Here is an 18311-nt window from a genome sequence, read left to right as displayed (position 1 = left end):
TACGAACACGTTGATTTATACCATTTGCGCGCGTTTTAGTTGCAAAAGTGACAAAATATTGTCAAAATTTTGCCCATTTTTAATCTATTATAGCTCCTCAGGATCATCCACGACCCCCAATTTTTTTAATTTAATATGTAAGCAGATATGTTGTAGATATAAATTCATGCAGAATCTTTACCACTCGGATGTTATGACGTCATCGTATGGCCACACGAATGTAAAATATAGATTTTTTTACTCTTTCGTTATTGCTCATCACATTAAATAGAGCGCATCTCGCTTATACGTATTCCATTTCCTCAGATATTTTAATACTGTCTACGTCAATCAACTATCTTTCGCATGAATTAAAAATATTTTAATTTTTATGACGTCATCGTGCCTAAAAATGTAAATAACGTGGGTCACCTATTTTCATCTTTACAGTAAATTTCAATCTGTTATAGCTCGTCAGAATAAAAAGTGATAATCATGATTAAAATGTTTTCTGGAAGCTATTGGATTGTAGATACGAATTCATGTAAATATTTTGCCAATCAGATGTTGTGACGTCATCATATGGCCAGTTGAATTCAAAAAGTCACATTTACATCTCTTGCGTAAAAGTTCATTGCGTTTAAACGAGAGCGCATCTCACTTTTACGTGCCCAAAATTTTTCAAATTTGTATTAATGTAATTAATTAGATAATTATCTTCTAAAATTGTTATTTTATATGTCAATTTGATGACGTCATCATGTTAATAATTGCATTTAAAAGATGGGTCTCGTAATTTCGTCTATGCTACACTGTATATAACATATACAGTTTATTCTGTAAAATACTGTAATATGCTGTATGCTACATAATAGGTACAATTCAGCACTGTAAACATATTTATTTCATGTCATAGGATGGCATAATAATTGTCGAGGTTCATATAGTTAAGTATGTGCATGTTGCGTTTGCGCGGATAACCCGAACTCGTCAAAGTGACGAGTTCAAATCTAGTTTCTTGTAGTTTTGTATTGTTAGGTGTCAGTGGGTTTCCTGCTGCTGTAGTGATAATTATCAATGGTATTGTAGTTACTGTAGTCGAATTGTTTTGACATGTTGACCTACATCGACATTTTATTGTAATTGTTGTTTACTATATCATGATTTTTTTGTGTATATGATGTTGTCCTTTTTTATGGATGCACCTTCCATTTAGTCGAGTTCCACAGTTTTGTAAAAGTGTAAACTCCAAATAAATTATTATTATTATCATACTGTAAAAGCTAAAATATTCACTCATTTACCACTGCAAACTCTGTTGGCTTTAACCTCAGAATTTAAAGCTACAAACACTGTCATTTATTGTTATTTAGTTACCACTTTAAAATAACAAATTATAACTGTAGTACATACATATGGATTTAAAAACCTAAAACGATTTTTTACACAACCATAATTTTGTACACTAGTATAATAAAAATAGCAATCATTGAAGAGATCAATTCTGATACGTTATTCAATAATTCTTATTATATAACGTTTATGAAACCACTTCCTAAAGCGTGGTTCCATTAGAACGCAACGCAATTACATATCGACGCAAAGTGTTGTAGGGCTATACTTGGTTTCCCACTCTAGGACGCAACGCAAGGACGTAGACGCAAGCGAGTTGACCAATGACACGCATCTGTTCGAATAATCTATCGCTACTTTGACCAATCACGACACTTAATCACAAGTGGGAACAAAAGTACTGCAAACATCGCAGGTTTGATTTCTCGGGGGAAAACACAATTATTGAAAGGGCATTTTTGAAAGGGCACGTTGCTTCGCTAGTTGGGAACCAAGCTTGAATTTAGATAATAAAGCTCATTATTTTATTATTATTATTTATCAATTATAGCTCATAAAACAACGATCTACATTATAATGAGGGCAGGGAAAGTGAGATCTCTGAATAAAGAAAATCTTCCCCCACACCAACCGCGCACACAAAGCAAAACTGTACTTTTGTACTTTCAATCAAACACCCTCTCCCGCCCAGATATAAAATACTAAAATCAAAGTCCTAGATAAAGTAGTTTTCAATTAGAGAGGGCGCCCTGACGATTTCAAGGTACATGTATCAAAGTACCATTATGGCACATTATGTTGAATTGTTATATTTCGTCCTTCCTTGCACTTTACAGCTTAAAATAATTGCAGAAACACTATATCTAAATATATATATATACCAATATTAAATACCAATGTTAAATTATATATTAAGTGTAAAATAAATTTGTGTTGAGGTATTATTGCATATCAATTTACTATATACAGTATTTATTATTTTACATCGAATGGTTCTACATTGTCAGCACGATTAATATTTTAAATCAGGGGCAGATTCAGGTGGATAGCACTATGGGAATAAAATGAATTTATGAACTACATTTTGGTATGAAGAATCTATTTTGGACAGACCATTATAATATGTTGGTACTCCCCCTTTTAAAATATCTTGGATCTGCCCCTTTTAATAATATTCACAAAGATATGTTAATATCCTTAAAATATCGCATAATTTTTAAAATAAATTTCACTCATACTTGTAAAATTTTACTTAGTGCTAATAATCAAAATGTAATACAAACTTCATAATCTGGAATATTAGAACAATTAAAATGCATAGTACAAGCTGGCCTCCTTGATTCGTTCATTTTCAGGTGCGTTCTTCTAAATGTTGTCGCACCGTGTGGAGGACATCATAGCAGGGATGCTAATTACAAAAAAGTAAAAAGAACCTTGCTTTTTGTGCAGCTAGATAGTAGCTAAGCAGCATACATAAAAAGTGAGTTTAAATTCACTCAATTAATAATTTCAGGATATACAGTACATCTGTTAATGGAATTGTCTTATAATGCACAATTGAAAAAACATGTTAGTACAATCATCATGGAGCTATACAATTTGATAGCTCTAAGCATAGAGTTTTCCTCCATGCTCTAAAGTTCTGTCTACACTATCAAACTTTATGTGACAACAAAATGTAATGTGCCCATATATGTACATGATGTCATATCAATACCATATTTAGTGATATCACCACTGGTCCATATTTGCGCACATCACACTATTTTTGTCAAACTAGTTTGATAGTGTAGACAGAGCTTTAGGTACAAGGAAACTCTGAGCCTAATAAGTGGAGAGTTACAACAGTACAAGCCTCAGGTTATGGATTTTACAAAATGTTGGAATTAAATTTTTAATAAATCAAAATCTAGCTCTGACTACACTATCAAACTAGTGGTGATTTACCCAAATATGGTAGTGATATGCACAAATAGGTAGTGATATGACATCATCATGTCCATATATATGGGCACACCACATCTTGTTGTCACATAAAGTTTGATAGTGTTATCTATCAGAGCTTAAGCAGGAAACAAAGGAATTAAATCTACCATTCATACAATTCTTTTAATTCAGATCGCAAACTAACCCTCTTCAGTGTCTCGTAACCAAGGACAATGATGAGGCTCGTTGGTACTGTTGCTAGGTACCTAGCACTTAGTCCTTTGGTGAAACCTTTCAACCCTTCCTCATGAAATAAATTCTTAAATGAACCAATTATTGAATCACCTCCAAGAACCTGAGAAAGAAATATAATCATTGAAAATAAGTACAGTCATCAAATATGCTCATTTTAATTCAATTAATCAAAATTAACATTTATTTCCAAAATGGTGGCGTCACCAAAAAAGCTTGTTTCAGGGACGCCAAAACAAAACATTCAAAAGCAAACAGAACATATATATAAGGCACAGAAATGAAAATAACAATAAGACGTAAAGCCAGTAATAATATAAAACCTACTTTGGGACAAACTATTAAGGGGACACTATCATACCAAATGAACAAAGAGAAATAAAGGTGTACCTTCAATAGAGGTTTTATCATTTTGTTGTGCTAAATAATATTAATATTTTTTTTTTCTTTGTACTATGCTTATTTATGTATGTTTGTGATTGTGTATGATGAATGGAAATAAGAACGAAAAGAATACCGTAATAAATGATATTACTTTCATTCAATATTGTAATTTTAAAAAAAAACAATATAAAAATTGTTTTGTACATGTTTAATTTAAAGTAGATTACAAAAACACATCTGGTTTCCTTAAATGCAAATTCAATAAGCATTAAATTTTATTACTTTTGGTTGTTATCCAATCTCAAATATAGCATAATGAATTTCTAATGTTATAAATTCATATGCCAGTATTTTTTTCATGGTTAACAAGCTGGGCTTTTTATTATCAAACCTTACCACAATTCAACACCCTCAACAACATAAATGAAAGCACTCAGAAACTGAGTGAAGGACTCGGCAAAATATTGGCACAGAGGGCGTATGTTGATATTTTGGCCCATGTTAAAAGAATACAGGTTTTTCTTTTTACTTGAAGTTCAGAACTTGATTTGTTTTTATTGAATAAACTGATTTTTATGAATTTCAATAGGCATGTTCTGTAAATATATACCTATTTATACTGAAAAATTCAAAATGATAACTTGAAAATTGTATCCACTGTCTTCCTAACAAACAAACAAAGTACTATACTATGAAAAATTATAATTTTGCCAAGTAACAAATTGACTACGGTGGCACACACAATAAACTAAAAATATGACATTTTTGTGCTATTACCTGAAGTCTTGTACGCACTATATCCATTGGATTGGTGACTGTGGTTGCAGTGAAGCCTGCTGTAGGCCCAGCTAAGGCCTGTATTGCAATGTGAGGTACTGGAAAATCTAATACGTCTTTAATTATATAGCTATACCTATCTGCAAAAACGAATTATAATAAAAGAGTATATAATAATAATATTGATGTTATAGTGTATACTGTATTATTACATTTTTCAACAATAAATAAATACTATCTTCAACCATACTATGCAGGTATAAGTCACTCATATTAAATTTGGTTCATACAAACTGTGTCAAACAGTATATCTACAAACTTTGCTAAATGTTGTATTCAACAACACCCAGTGGCCTTATTCACCATTCACACTTAAGCTAAGGGAGACACTTACCCTTAAAATAAAAAATCCTATCCTAAGTGAATACAATTTAAGGGAAATACTTAAATATTTATTGAGTTAAGTCAAATACTTCATATTTATAGGAAATATCTCACTTAGTGTGCCACAGGCTAGTCAAAAACCAACACAAGAAAATAAAAATTGTCATTTAAAATCTAAATTTATTCAATGAATTTAGTACCAGTATTAGTATTCATTACCATGTGATGTATAGTTAATGAAAAGATGATTATTAACGTGTAGGGCATGGCAATTTACTAACCTGTATAAAAATGATAAAATGGCCACCAAAGAGCACTACTTGGCATAAAAGTCATAATCGAGGCAGTATACCCCTTGTAAAACCCACGTACACCACTAGTCCTTAAAATATCGCTTGCAATCGAGCTTGTCTGCTTCCACGATATATTTTGCCTCGCAACACTTCCGTCTACAGACTGACCAATCATCATTATCCTTTGAGACACGACGTCGATCGGAACGGTGATACTTTGCGCCACGAGCGACGCTCCACCTCCAGCGATAAAAGATTTTGTAAAATTATTAGCACCAGAAAATGTTTTACGTAGCAATTCATAAGTAGTTACGTAACATTGTCCTGAGAATATCGTAAACGTGTTGATCATAAAGCCTTTATAATATCCACGTATACCTTCGTAACGTCCTATTTTTTTTACTGCGTCCCAAGTACCGGTATATGCCGATTTCTGACTTTGTACTTGCAGTCTTGTTTTGATTAAGGTGGTAGGATAAAGAACCGTCCGTATTGATAATGCAAATAAGATACCAAATGAATAGAATTTAGTCTTGTCCATATCATCCCATTCTATAATCTTGGACTCTGTTTCGGTAGTAGTTTTAGAAATCATTGCGATTGGAAGACAAACTTATTGAACACTAGCCTGTGTAAATATTTACTTTTTCTGCAACATACAGAACCATCAGTGAGCATCCATACGTTAAAACAAATTCTAAAAAAAGAAAATTATTTACAAATAAATATTTTTGAACTAAACTCAATAACTACAGTACTACAGAAATGACTATCGGTACACCTGGTTGACTGGGCATCTAATCTGAAGTTTTCTATCGGCACGGTTGACTGTTGCCGAGGTAAATTTGTGATGATATTAAAACAGCAGAATATTGATGAAGGGTATCTTGCTGATGCAAAACAAGGTTTACAATAATTAGTATACTGTATTTACAAATTACAGTACAGTACATACAGTTGCTGATAAAAAAAAACAATCTACAAATCAAATAATTTATTAATTATACTGTTATTTATATTATTATTAATAATAATAATATTACGCTTGGTTGACTATTTTGGCACGGTCTAACTACATATATTACTAGCTTTGCTATCGAAGTCCAGTCGAGTCTAGGCCTAGTAGGCAGGTTCAGGCTAGGCTATTAAGTACGGCGCCCACAAACAAGGAAGCCTACCCTTAATTTATAAAAGGCATAGTAGGCCAGTAGGCCTATATAGGCCTCATGATGGCTAGCCTAAAAGTAGGCCTACTAAGTGGGCTAGCTAACACGGTATTTTGACCACTTTTCAATTATTCTTATATATGTTTATAGAGTTTATTTATGCAGGCTTATTGTTAGAAAGTTTTAAACCAAGAAAAAAAGTCATAAAACTTACAAGATACAACACAATAATACGTCTAAAGTCAAAAAGGGAAATTGGATTCTCCGCCGGACAGTCTTCTTTTTCCATAAAAAAATAAAAATTCACCTCTCATTATTGGTTTATGCTACAAATTGAAACTAACTTATCAATGACGAATGTGGACCGACTCGGCACATTTGGTAAATAGTGGTTCTGCGGTTCAGTGTACACCGTGTTGTTGTTTTTGAATTGCAGAATAGGCCTAGGCTAGGCCTCTTAATTTAGTTAAAATTATTAATCATGTCACAAAAAATTGCTTTGGTAAGTATCGTTTTTTTTATTGTCGTTTTATATTATACTGTTTTTACATATCATCATCATTATTATATGCAAATCTAAATACATTTACAGTCAGGTCTTCGTCTAGCTAGCAGCTACAAAGGGTGGTGTAGTGGTAAGTAGGTAGGCTACCGCCAGGACATGATGGCCTAGCTAGCCTAGTACTAGTAGGCTAGTAGTAGGGGTTAGTACTACTAGGGCCTACTACAGGCTAAAAAAAAAAGTTCCCCAGCCATACACTACAGCTCTTCTTCATCATGCATAATATTATTAATAAACATAAATAACGAATTAATAATAATAATTTGATTTCTTTTATTATTAGGTGACTGGGGGAAATAAAGGTATTGGTTTTGCCATTGTGAGGGCTCTTTGCAAAGAACTTCAGAATGGTATCGTTTATTTGACATCACGGAACGAAGAACGAGGAAAAGCGGCTGTAGAAGAACTTAAGAAGGAAGGACTGAACCCTCACTTTCATCAGCTGGACATTGATTCATCGGAGAGCATTGACCGTTTGAGAGATTTCCTTAAATCTACTCATGGGGGCTTAGATATACTTGTTAACAATGCTGCAATTGCGTTTAAGGTATCCCGCACACTTTTGTATGCTCACACAAAGTTTAAACACTTATTTTTGCATTTTTATTTAAATGTGATTATTTTCATTTATTATTTTCCAGCAAAAAGATACAACTTCATTCGATGTACAAGCTAAGGTATCCATAGCAACCAACTACACTGCAACATTAAATGTTTGTCACGCTTTGTTCCCATTGATGCGTTCGCATGGAAGGTAAAGGACTAAAAGCTTTCATTATCTTTCCAGTTACTTATCATCCCTGGATTATTAGCATTGGTTCACTTAACTAGTTATTAAGCTACTGTCAAACTAGTTCGGCAAACAAAGTGTGATGTGCCCAAATATGGTAATGATATGATTTCATTTCATTGTGTCCATATATGGGCACACATCACATTTTTTTTGTCGCATAAAGTTTGATAGTGTAGACAGAGCTTTAGATAAAATCACCTTTTAGATAGAGTGAAGTGTATATGTTTGTCATCGTTATCAACGTTATACAGCTTAAAAACATATTAAATAATAATAATAAAAACATAATTATATTAAAACTTGTTTTATTTCTCATAAGGGTTTGCCACGTAGCAAGTATGTCAGGACCACGTGTGTACAAGAAGTTGAGTCCCAAACTTCAGGAAGCCTTCAAACAGGCAAAAACAGAAGATGATGTTAATAAGTTGATGGCTGACTTTGTTGCGTTAGTTGCTCTTATATTTGTTGTCACTTTTATTAGTTTTAATATACATGCCAAATAAGTAAATAATTAAAAACAGCCAGTCTGAATGTCATTTAAAAACATGATTTATCTGACAGGAGTGCAGAAAAGGGAACATTAAGTGAAGAGAGATGGGTACAAAATGCCTATGGTACCTCAAAGGCTGGAGTTATCACCATAACAAGGATCCAGGCTGCAGCCATTAGTGCAGACACCTCAAGACAGGATATTCTTATCAACTGTGTAAGTAAAGCTCTGTCTACACTATCAAACTAGTTTGACAAAAACAGTGTGATGTGCCTTAATATGGCAGTGATATGCCCAAATATGGTAGTGATATGACATCATCTTATCCATATATGGGCACATCATATTTTTTTTGTCAACTAAAGTTTGATAGTGTAGACAGAGCTTAAAATCTTTGCCTGGCCTGAATGTACATACAGTAGTAACTGTTGTTAAATGTTATCAAAACTATTTCACAAATTCATATTAATTTAAGATTGATAATAAAAATCATGTCATTGATGATTCCTTTGATTTCATTTTGCAGTGTTGCCCAGGTTATGTTGATACTGACATGACAAGTCACAAAGGAACTAAAACCCCAGATGAGGGCGCCATAACACCAGTGTATTGTGCATTGTTACCTTCAGCAGGACCAAATGGGAAACACCTTTCTAACAAATCTGTAGTTGAAACTTGGTAATTAGTCTACCAAGACTTTATATGAGTGTTGTTTGGCTGACCTAGTAACATTTATTTATCATAGTAGCTAAATAAAATATAATAAAATAATAATAATAAATATAATTTCAATTACTGCTATTATTTTGTTATTAAAATTATTAATAATGATCAATAACAATAAATGATGAATAAAACAAAGCTTCAAATTGAGAAGTTGTTTTGCTAATGGGCATTTATTTCTGTAATAACGGAGTAGGAGAGATTTTAGAGGCTAGAGGTAGTCTAGGGCCATGATGGATTAATAAGTGTTTGGATCTGAAATATTTTCTTTGTCTCCCATTTCGTTGTTTCTATATTATTAGATGCTTTTAATTAGACATAAGGAAGTCACTCGAGCCTCCATTCATTTGCCTTAAATGTTATGAACAAGATATTATACTGACTATAATATGTGTAGACGTTTTTATGGGCTCTTCTGTAAGTTCTGTAACAATTGTATTGCTACATTCAGTTTTAAATAACAATAGCATGCATACACATAAAAGAAAATTCGACATTGTGGTGTCCCTAATGGAAAATTATTTCACGTTCACAATATACTGTAGCCTTCTGAACCCGCCAGGCGCCATATTTTGTCTCTATACAAAAGGAAATATCGGCTATGTAAAACTAAGATTAGCCAAAGTAAGAAATCAACATTCGGAATAAACACATTTGAGTCATATCACTATCAGTATAGATCAATTACGTGTCATGTCACAAAAAATTGCCGTGGTGAGTATCGTTTACATAATAATAGAAGTGAATATTGTACTATTTACCCGCGTCATGCATTAGGGGGAGAGAGAGGGTAGATCTCAGGCTCACTTGCTTTTAGTACTACTAGGACGATAACGATCGACGAAAACAAGATAAACATTTGCTGTCTGATAAAAATACTATATCAAAAAATGTCGAATCAAGACGTCATGATCACATGTGTTGCTTAAAATAGTTCCTTTTAAGTCATTCTTAAAAATCAACTATTTTCTTTTAGGTAACTGGGGGAAATAAAGGTATTGGTTTTGCCATTGTGAAGGCTCTTTGCAAAGAACTTCAGAATGGTATCGTTTATTTGACATCACGGAACGAAGAACGAGGAAAAGCTGCTGTAGAAGAACTTAAGAAGGAAGGACTGGACCCTCACTTTCATCAGCTGGACATTGATTCATCAGAGAGCATTGACCGTTTGAGAGATTTTCTTAAATCTACTCATGGAGGCCTAGATATACTTGTTAACAATGCTGCAATTGCGTATAATTATAAGGTATTAACATCATCATCTCATCATGATGCTAATTTAAATATATATGAATATCATATACATTTCAGATTTCATTTTTATTTTTTCTTCTAGAAAAATGATACTACTCCATTTAGTGTACAAGCTAAAATATCCATAGAAACCAACTACACTGGAACATTAAATGTCTGCCATGCCCTGTTCCCATTGATACGTTCGCATGGAAGGTAAGTAAGGCCCGACACCCCATGACTTTGCTTCAGCTTATACAGTATTTAATAGAAATTTGATAAATAATTTTATTTGATCTTGTTTATAGAGGGTGACCTAAAACAGAATGCTGACAAGAGGCCTCACATAAACACAAAAAGATTACAACGATATAAAAAATATAACAAAGGTCAAAAATCACAAAATGAAAACGGACATTTGGAAAAATTCAATGAGCAATTTAAATTTGTTTTGAAAAAGATTTGGGGATGAAAAAAGGTTATTTTTTAAACTATTTTCCTTCAGAAAGAAGCGTGTACTTTTGTTTTCACTATAACAATGTTTGTCTTTTTTTTCTCATAAGAGTTTGTCATTTAACAAGTATGCTGGGAGCATTGATGTACAAAAAGTTGAGTCCCAAACTTCAGCAAGCCTTCAAACAGGCAAAAACAGAGGAAGATGTTAATAAGCTGATGGCTGACTTTGTTACGTTAGTTACTTTATATTTTGTATAAAGCTTTTTTGACCGTAAGGGCAATGCAAGTAATTTGACCAATCAGGACGCGAAGATCATCCATCGTGTCACGATTGGTCAAATGACGCCTTTTTTCACTGCGTTTAGAATGGGATATCCAAAGGTTTCTATAATCATACTAAAATAATAAATTATTCAAAACCATTAGAAAACGAATACTGACAGTCTAGATGTTATTTAAAATTTTCTTGTACACGTGATTTATTTGGCAGGAGTGCAGAGTGGGGGACAATAAAAGAAGAAGGATGGGTTGCTGGATATTGTACACCTAATGGAGAATTTATTTCGTTAGTAACTCTTATATCATTGATTGGAATTTGTTAATATGCATTCTAAATAATTAAATGATTAAGAATGCCTTTCTGAAGTGTTTTTAAATGTCTTAAATTTATTTGGCAGGAGTGCAGAAAAGGGGACATTGGAAGAAGGATATGCAGGATCTGCATATTGTACATCAAAGGCTGGAGTTATCACCATAACAAGGATCCAGGCTGCAGCCATGAGTGCAGACACCTCAAGACAGGATATTCTTATCAACTGTGTAAGTAAAGCCCTCCTGTGTACACTATTAAAAACAAGTGTGATGTGCTCAACTATGGTAGTGATATTCCCAAATATGGTAGTGATATGACATCATCATGTCCATATATGGGCACATCACATTTTTTTTTGTCACTTAAAGTTTGATAGTGTAGTCAGAGCTTAAAATCTTTCCTGGCCTGAATGTACATACAGTATAGTAACTGTTGTTAAATTTTATCAAAACTATTTCACAAATTCATATTAATTTAGGATAAGATTAAATTAAGACTAGATTTGAACTCGTCACTTTGACGAATTCGGGTTATCCGCCACGCAAACTGCACGTGCACGTCATACGTTAGAATATTGAGCACAGAAAAACGATTATGCCATTGGAACAATTTTAGTGTGCTCTCTATTTTGTGTCACGTCTACAGAATACAGAAATATTAAGCATAACACTATATTGTATACGTACTACATTCAGTGCAGAATAGATGGAAAAAAGTGACCAAAGTTATTGACGCTTTTGAACATGATGAGGTCATCGAAATTTTAAAAATGGTAAATCATGCGAAAGGTAATTGATTGACCTAGACAATATAAAAAAATAACGGGAAATGGAATACCGATAAGTGGAGATGCGCTCTATTAAATGTGATGAGCTATGACGTAAGAGACAAAAATCCTCTATTTTATATTCGAGTGGCCATACAATGACGTCAAAATGTCGGGTTAGCCATATCGATGCATGATTCGATATCTACAACTCATCTACTTTCAGAATATGTAATAAAAAATAAAATTAACCATGTAGTTTAGAATCTATGACTGTTTAAAAAAAGGCATAATTTTGACGAATTTTTGAACTTTTTCATCAAAAACGCGCGTAAATTATCTAATTCCACGTGCTCGTATGACGTGATTTTAAGTCGAAATTGTTTAAAAGTTGGTAAAATTATTAGAAATGACTGGAAAAACATAAATCACGCGAAAAAAGCATGTTTTAACGCTACGTGCGCACCGCGCGCGTAAAAATTTGCGCGCGCGTGGGAATTTTTTACATGCTCAAAATGACATGAAACGCATAGAAAGTTGATTAGAAATTGATTTTTCGCATATTGAAATTTTAAACGCGCGTGCGCGCGTAACTTTGTGTGAGACGTGCAATTTTTAATCCATAGAAAGTTTGCCCTTAATATGACTTAAATTTTCACCAAGTGTCAATACAAAATGACTTTTGGTTTTTAACTTATGTTAAATACGCGAAATTCATAAAATTGCGCGTAACTTACGCTGCGCAACTCGCACAGGACTGAAAACCTTATTACGACATCTTCAGATAGAGGTCAATCTTTTGATAAAGTTATACACTGTTATGTTAAGAAGATTTAGAGATACACGCGCAACAAAATTCTGGGAAAGAAAGAAGAATAAGAAAGAAAAAAAAAAAAGATCCTGACAATAACAAGGGGTTATCCGCCAAGTGCGGATAACCAATAATTAAAATCATGTAATTGATGATTTCTTTGATTTCATTTTGCAGTGTTGCCCAGGTTATGTTGATACTGACATGACGAGTCACAAAGGAACTAAAACCCCAGATGAGGGCGCTATAACACCAGTGTATTGTGCATTGTTTCCTTCAGCAGGACCAAATGGGAAACACCTTTCTAACAAATCTGTAGTTGAAACTTGGTAAAGACTACCAAGACTTTATATATTGGTTTGGCTGACCTGGTGGCATTTGGCAGAATAAATGGCAGTTTCAATGCTTCATTAATATCAATTGTCTAAGAGTATAAAACTGTTTTTTACAGTTATTTATTTGATTTGTAATTCTTATTATTACTGGTTTATTCATTTATAATAGTAGCTAAATATTTATGATTGCAATTATAATAATTTTATATTTTTATTAGAAATAATGTAATGTACTATGATTAATAATTGCTTAAAACCATTATAAATATATTATTGTGTAGATAATTGTTTGTGTTTGTTATTACTCCTTGAAAAAAAAACAATCGACTTGCACTCAGTTCAACAACCAGACATAGAAACAGGACAGGAATAGAATGCAAGGGCGGACCCAGGGGTGTTGCCCTAGTGGCTCGGGCAACACCCTTAGTTTTATACTAAATGTTGTTTCTGCCACTAAATTAAAATTTAGTCCCATTTCATCGTATACAATATCCATCTGGACCCGGAACTTGATAGGCTTAGTCATAAAGTAGTTACAGAGTTGCAGGGCATTTTTTAAGTGATGCTGACCTCAACGAATTTAACGACGTTCACAACCAAAATATTTCTTTGTAACAAAATTTATTTTAAATGGAACGCTACAAAAATAATCCTCCGCTTCATCACTGCATGAATACCTAATAACCAGACAAGATCGTATCTTTGTTACGTTTTACCATGGACCTATAAATTAGATTATTAATTTATACTAATTTATAGGTCCATGGTTTTACCATCAATCCATTTTCATATCACGCAATCCATTTTTCAACAATATATTAGTATAATAACATTTTGATTGAATAGTAAGGGATTAGTTACAGTGTTGACTTTCAATAAACCATAGGTAATTTACTGAAAATCCCGTATGTTTTATTACCGGCGGAATACTATAGGCTACAATCCTCTGTTTGCTAGCGCACTATAGAGTGAGTGACATTTCCGGCGAACTAGAGGTGCAATTTATCATGAATTTTACGTGCGAGAGTACCATGTGCGGCCATCTAGGGGTGTCATTTAACAATTTTCTTGCTCAAAATACTCAGAGTCTACAGCCCTGGAGTCTTTGGGCAACCCTCTTAAAATAGTCCTGCGACCGCCCCTGGAATGAAAGAAATTGACCACAGCACATGGTCCTGATTTGAAGTGAACCGTCCGTAGGCCCTACACTGTAGTAGGCTATTATATTGCAAACATTTCTTCTGTGCAAAAGTTAAACTTACTGTGTCAATTGAGCATACAACATAAAGTATTTTAAACACAGTTGTTATAAATAGATTGAATTGAAAAAAAGCGCTTATCGGGTCGGACTTATTGATAGGTTGATTAAATTAAGCAAAGTCACGGTCGCCGTGTTGATACAAACAGAAAAGTATGGACACGTGGACGTGTACGTGCGTAAAAAAAATTGCAGAGTCATCTCGGTAAACAAACAAGATCATGACCCCGTGAGATTGATATAAAGAGTACACACTTCAATGTTGTTGCTGTACTCGTAGACAACTAATAGGCCTAGAACCGAACCATTAATTATAAAAAATCATGTCACAAAAAATTGCCGTGGTGAGTATCGTAATCAATAGTGAATTTGCTTCTAGCCTAGATAGATTAAACTTTAAAGGTGCCCAGACAGGGCCGGGAGGGGCAACAGGCCAGGGCCAACCACCAAAACGGTTATTAATATTATACTGTATAGGCCTAGCCTAGGCCTAGCCTAGGCCTAGGAGATCAGATATTCCAGAGGCCGCCTGATTTGTATTTATTGAAAGGTCCGGACCTCACAAAAGTTAATTAATGCACGTATATGAATATAAAACAGCACGTTTTCCTACGTCCATGTAGGAAATATCTATTATTAATTATTAATTATTTGTACTACAGTATCTATAGACTATTGACAAATATTGATTATAAATCTTGCAAAACATACGGTACTACTGCAGTACAGGTATATGAAAATGCCGGTTAAAGTCATCCATCAAAATCCACTAAAATATTGATTTCTTTTATTAGGTGACTGGGGGAAATAAAGGTATTGGTTTTGCCATTGTGAGGGCTCTTTGCAAAGAACTTCAGAATGGTATCGTTTATTTGACATCACGGAACGAAGAACGAGGAAAAGCGGCTGTAGAAGAACTTAAGAAGGAAGGACTGGACCCTCACTTTCATCAGCTGGACATTGATTCATCAGAGAGCATTGACCGTTTGAGAGATTTTCTTAAATCCACTCATGGGGGCCTAGACATACTTGTTAACAATGCTGCACTTGCGTTTAAGGTACAATATTTTTATCTCAGGATACAACCATCTCCCATTTCATTCTGAGAACCAAACTTTACTTTTTGCAATTTAAAAACAAAAATGTATTTTCACTTATATTCCAGCAAACAGACACAGCTCCATTTAGTGTACAAGCCAAGGTATCCATAGCAACCAATTACACTGCAACATTAAATGTTTGTCACGCTTTGTTCCCGTTGATACGTTCGCATGGAAGGTACTGAAAGCTTTCATTATGTTTTCTTTCACGTAGATCTCTGCAGGTTAAATGTAATTGCGATATTCAATTATTTCTATTAAAAAGAGAACTGTTTTTGTTGTCACTTGTCTGTAATGTACTTAAAACTTTTGTTTTCATTTTATTAGGGTTTGCCACTTGGCAAGTTTAGTCGGACCAATGGTGTACAAGAAGTTGAGTCCCAAACTTCAGCAAGCCTTCAAACAGGCAAAAACAGAAGAAGATGTCAATAAGCTAATGGCTGACTTTGTTGCGTTAGTATAAATAATTGTATTGATATTCAAAACAGATTCAATCTCGCAAATTTAAGCATGTTTCTGTTGGATTACTGGTATTTACATTTCCTTAAACATTATTTATCTGACAGGAGTGCAGAAAAGGGGACAATAAAAGAAGATGGATGGGTAGAAAGTGCCTATGGTACCTCAAAGGCAGCAGTTATCACCATAACAAGGATCCAGGCTGCAGCCATGAGTGCAGACACCTCAAGACAGGATATCCTTATCAACTGTGTAAGTAAAGCTCTGTCTACACTATCAAAAACAAGTGTGATGTGCCCAAATATGGTAGTAATATGCAAAATATGGTAATGATCATGTCCATATATGGACACATCACATTTTTTTGTCACATAAAGTTTGATAGTGTTAGACAGAGCTTAAAATCTTTGCTGGCCAGAATATACATACATTAGAACTGTTGTCAAATGTTATCAAAACTATTTCACAAATTCATATTAATTTAAGATTGATAGTAAAAATCATGTCATTGATGATTTCTTTGATTTCATTTTGCAGTGTTGCCCAGGTTATGTTGATACTGACATGACAAGTCACAAAGGAACTAAAACCCCAGATGAGGGCGCCATAACACCGGTATATTGTGCATTGTTACCTTCAGCAGGACCAAATGGGAAACACCTTTCTGACAAATCTGTAGTTGAAACTTGGTAAAGACTTCCAATATATTAACTATGTTGTTTGTTTTGGCTGGCCAAATGGCATTTGTAAAATAATAGACAGTTTTCAGTGATTTTATTATTTAATTAATGTCTAATGGACGAAGGCCTACTAAACTTAAGTATTATTCTTTTGGTTTATTTGATACCTTTATAGATTCCAGTATTTTAATTAAATAATTTGTAATTATAATATAAATATAATAATACATTGTGGTACAGTAATAATTAGCGAAGACTTTTTAAAATGTATCTTTAGTATTCCTTGAGATTCCAGTGCACATTATGTATTTAAATTTTAATTAATTAATTAGGTCTAATTTAATTTGATATACAATTAGGTACAGTATTAATCAGGAGTGTTTTAATTTTTAAACTGTAATATAACATCGTGAAATATATGATTATAAATAAAATCAAACTAAATTTCTAAAGGAAATTTTACTTCTTGGGCAATCAGACTGGTGATGTATTATCCCCCCAAAACATGAAAAATGAAGATTAATTAAATCAGACTTAGATATGTTATGCGTAACCAATCGGAACTCATGAATGTTCGATTCGCGCGAAGGAAAGGGTTTACACCTACTACGTCACAATGAAACTTAGACGAGGCGAGCGCCTAGATCCTTTAATTTCACCATAGAGCACATAAAAATGCAAGAATACAATTATTTTGGGTTATGCACTTTTTAGGCACTGGTCCTGATGCGCCACTTGTTATATTCACGCAAAATCTATTCTTCTTAGAACTGTGTTTTCTGAAATGCAATACGTCATGCGTGTCATAGAAGTCTTACTTTTTATTTCATTTCAACAATTTAATGATTTTGCTGTTGAAAAGTGAGAGAGACAATCCCCCACTAAACATATGTGGGGGAGTGGGGTATGACATCCCAGGAACCGCGCCGGTGCCGTGGCGGAAATGTTTCATTACAAAAAACACATCATACTATTCAAATACTGTATTACCAAGTTATTTTTAATCACAATGCTGCTATCATCACAGACAATAATAGTTAATACACAATTACAAAGAAGATTATTAGCGAGAAACTTATGTTGACTTCTTGTATACCTAAAATTAGCATTTACTATTGGCACGCAAGTAGAAGCAATAGGACTTCAGCCCAAAATGAATTTTCCTGATTACGTAATATCCGCCAGGTGTTTTTATAACAATGGTTAACAATGGGGATAGTATAAGTCAATAGAGAATATCATTTCACACAATGGTTAACAATGGGAATAGTATAAGACAATAGGGTAAGAAAGTAAAAGATTGTTGTAAGATTTGAATTAGTCATGTACTTGGCGGTAATTTTAAAAAGGGTGTACAATAACAGATGCACCTGGTTTAATTAAATCAACGTAACAAAATAAGTTATTTGATCCGGATATTATAACAATGACTAAAACAAAAAGATGAGAATGAATGAATTTAAATATTGGTGATTTCATATGAATGAAGTTAAATAATAAGTATGTCTTGATTGAACTTTACCGACAGGTAATTAATCA

General features: G+C 33.5%; 3 protein-coding genes across 7 annotated transcripts in view; 2 read left to right on the top strand and 1 right to left on the bottom strand.

Annotated features, from left to right (window-relative positions):
* Positions 1-13368, top strand: part of LOC144850042 (carbonyl reductase [NADPH] 1-like) — a 93939-nt gene extending 80571 nt beyond the window's left edge. Inside the window, exons 1-7 of one of the 5 annotated variants that reach the window (XM_078707221.1) lie at positions 6908-7016; positions 10059-10328; positions 10419-10531; positions 10879-11004; positions 11262-11336; positions 11449-11590; positions 13118-13368. In XM_078707221.1, the coding sequence (XP_078563347.1) occupies positions 6996-7016; positions 10059-10328; positions 10419-10531; positions 10879-11004; positions 11262-11336; positions 11449-11590; positions 13118-13273 (903 nt within the window). In that variant the 5' untranslated portion in view covers positions 6908-6995 and the 3' untranslated portion in view covers positions 13274-13368. Of the gene's footprint in view, positions 1-6902; positions 7017-7359; positions 7624-7717; positions 7831-8188; positions 8315-8430; positions 8576-8885; positions 9236-9653; positions 9797-10058; positions 10329-10418; positions 10532-10878; positions 11005-11261; positions 11337-11448; positions 11591-13117 lie in introns of those variants that run through there. The other 4 variants (XM_078707213.1, XM_078707247.1, XM_078707237.1 and 1 more) reach the window with 4 other exon arrangements.
* Positions 760-6794, bottom strand: LOC144850033 (solute carrier family 25 member 44-like). The gene is made up of 4 exons (XM_078707200.1): positions 6729-6794; positions 5337-6045; positions 4672-4811; positions 760-3613 (listed from the first exon to the last, which is right to left on the bottom strand). Exons 2-4 carry the CDS (start codon positions 5941-5943, stop codon positions 3422-3424), a joined length of 939 nt encoding a protein of 312 aa, XP_078563326.1. The 5' UTR covers positions 5944-6045; positions 6729-6794; the 3' UTR covers positions 760-3421.
* Positions 13369-14720: 1352 nt separating the features above from the next.
* Positions 14721-17053, top strand: LOC144850095 (carbonyl reductase [NADPH] 1-like). Its single transcript, XM_078707293.1, has 6 exons — positions 14721-14877; positions 15328-15591; positions 15699-15811; positions 15961-16086; positions 16200-16344; positions 16630-17053. The coding sequence occupies exons 1-6, from the start codon at positions 14857-14859 to the stop codon at positions 16783-16785; spliced, it is 825 nt and encodes a 274-aa protein (XP_078563419.1). The 5' UTR covers positions 14721-14856; the 3' UTR covers positions 16786-17053.
* The last annotated feature ends 1258 nt before the right edge of the window (positions 17054-18311 follow it).

This window comes from Antedon bifida, chromosome 1, assembly GCF_963402885.1.
Source record: "Antedon bifida chromosome 1, ecAntBifi1.1, whole genome shotgun sequence".
Classification (NCBI taxonomy): Eukaryota; Metazoa; Echinodermata; class Crinoidea; order Comatulida; family Antedonidae; genus Antedon; species Antedon bifida.
The sequence above is the reverse complement of the archived record's forward strand: the minus strand, read 5'-3'. Positions and strand labels throughout refer to the sequence as shown.

Bases quoted from the DNA above. Each gene is read 5' to 3' on its own strand.
- LOC144850033 (XM_078707200.1), bottom strand. From the start codon at position 5,943: ATGATTTCTAAAACTACTACCGAAACAGAGTCCAAGATTATAGAATGG. The intron at 4,812-5,336 runs GTTAGTAAATTG...TCGTTTTTGCAG, and splicing joins ATTTTATCATTTTTATACAG to ATAGGTATAGCTATATAATT. The intron at 3,614-4,671 runs GTAATAGCACAA...TTTCTTTCTCAG, and splicing joins TAGTGCGTACAAGACTTCAG to GTTCTTGGAGGTGATTCAAT.
- LOC144850095 (XM_078707293.1), top strand. From the start codon at position 14,857: ATGTCACAAAAAATTGCCGTG. The intron at 15,592-15,698 runs GTACAATATTTT...CTTATATTCCAG, and splicing joins ATGCTGCACTTGCGTTTAAG to CAAACAGACACAGCTCCATT. The intron at 16,345-16,629 runs GTAAGTAAAGCT...TTCATTTTGCAG, and splicing joins AGGATATCCTTATCAACTGT to TGTTGCCCAGGTTATGTTGA.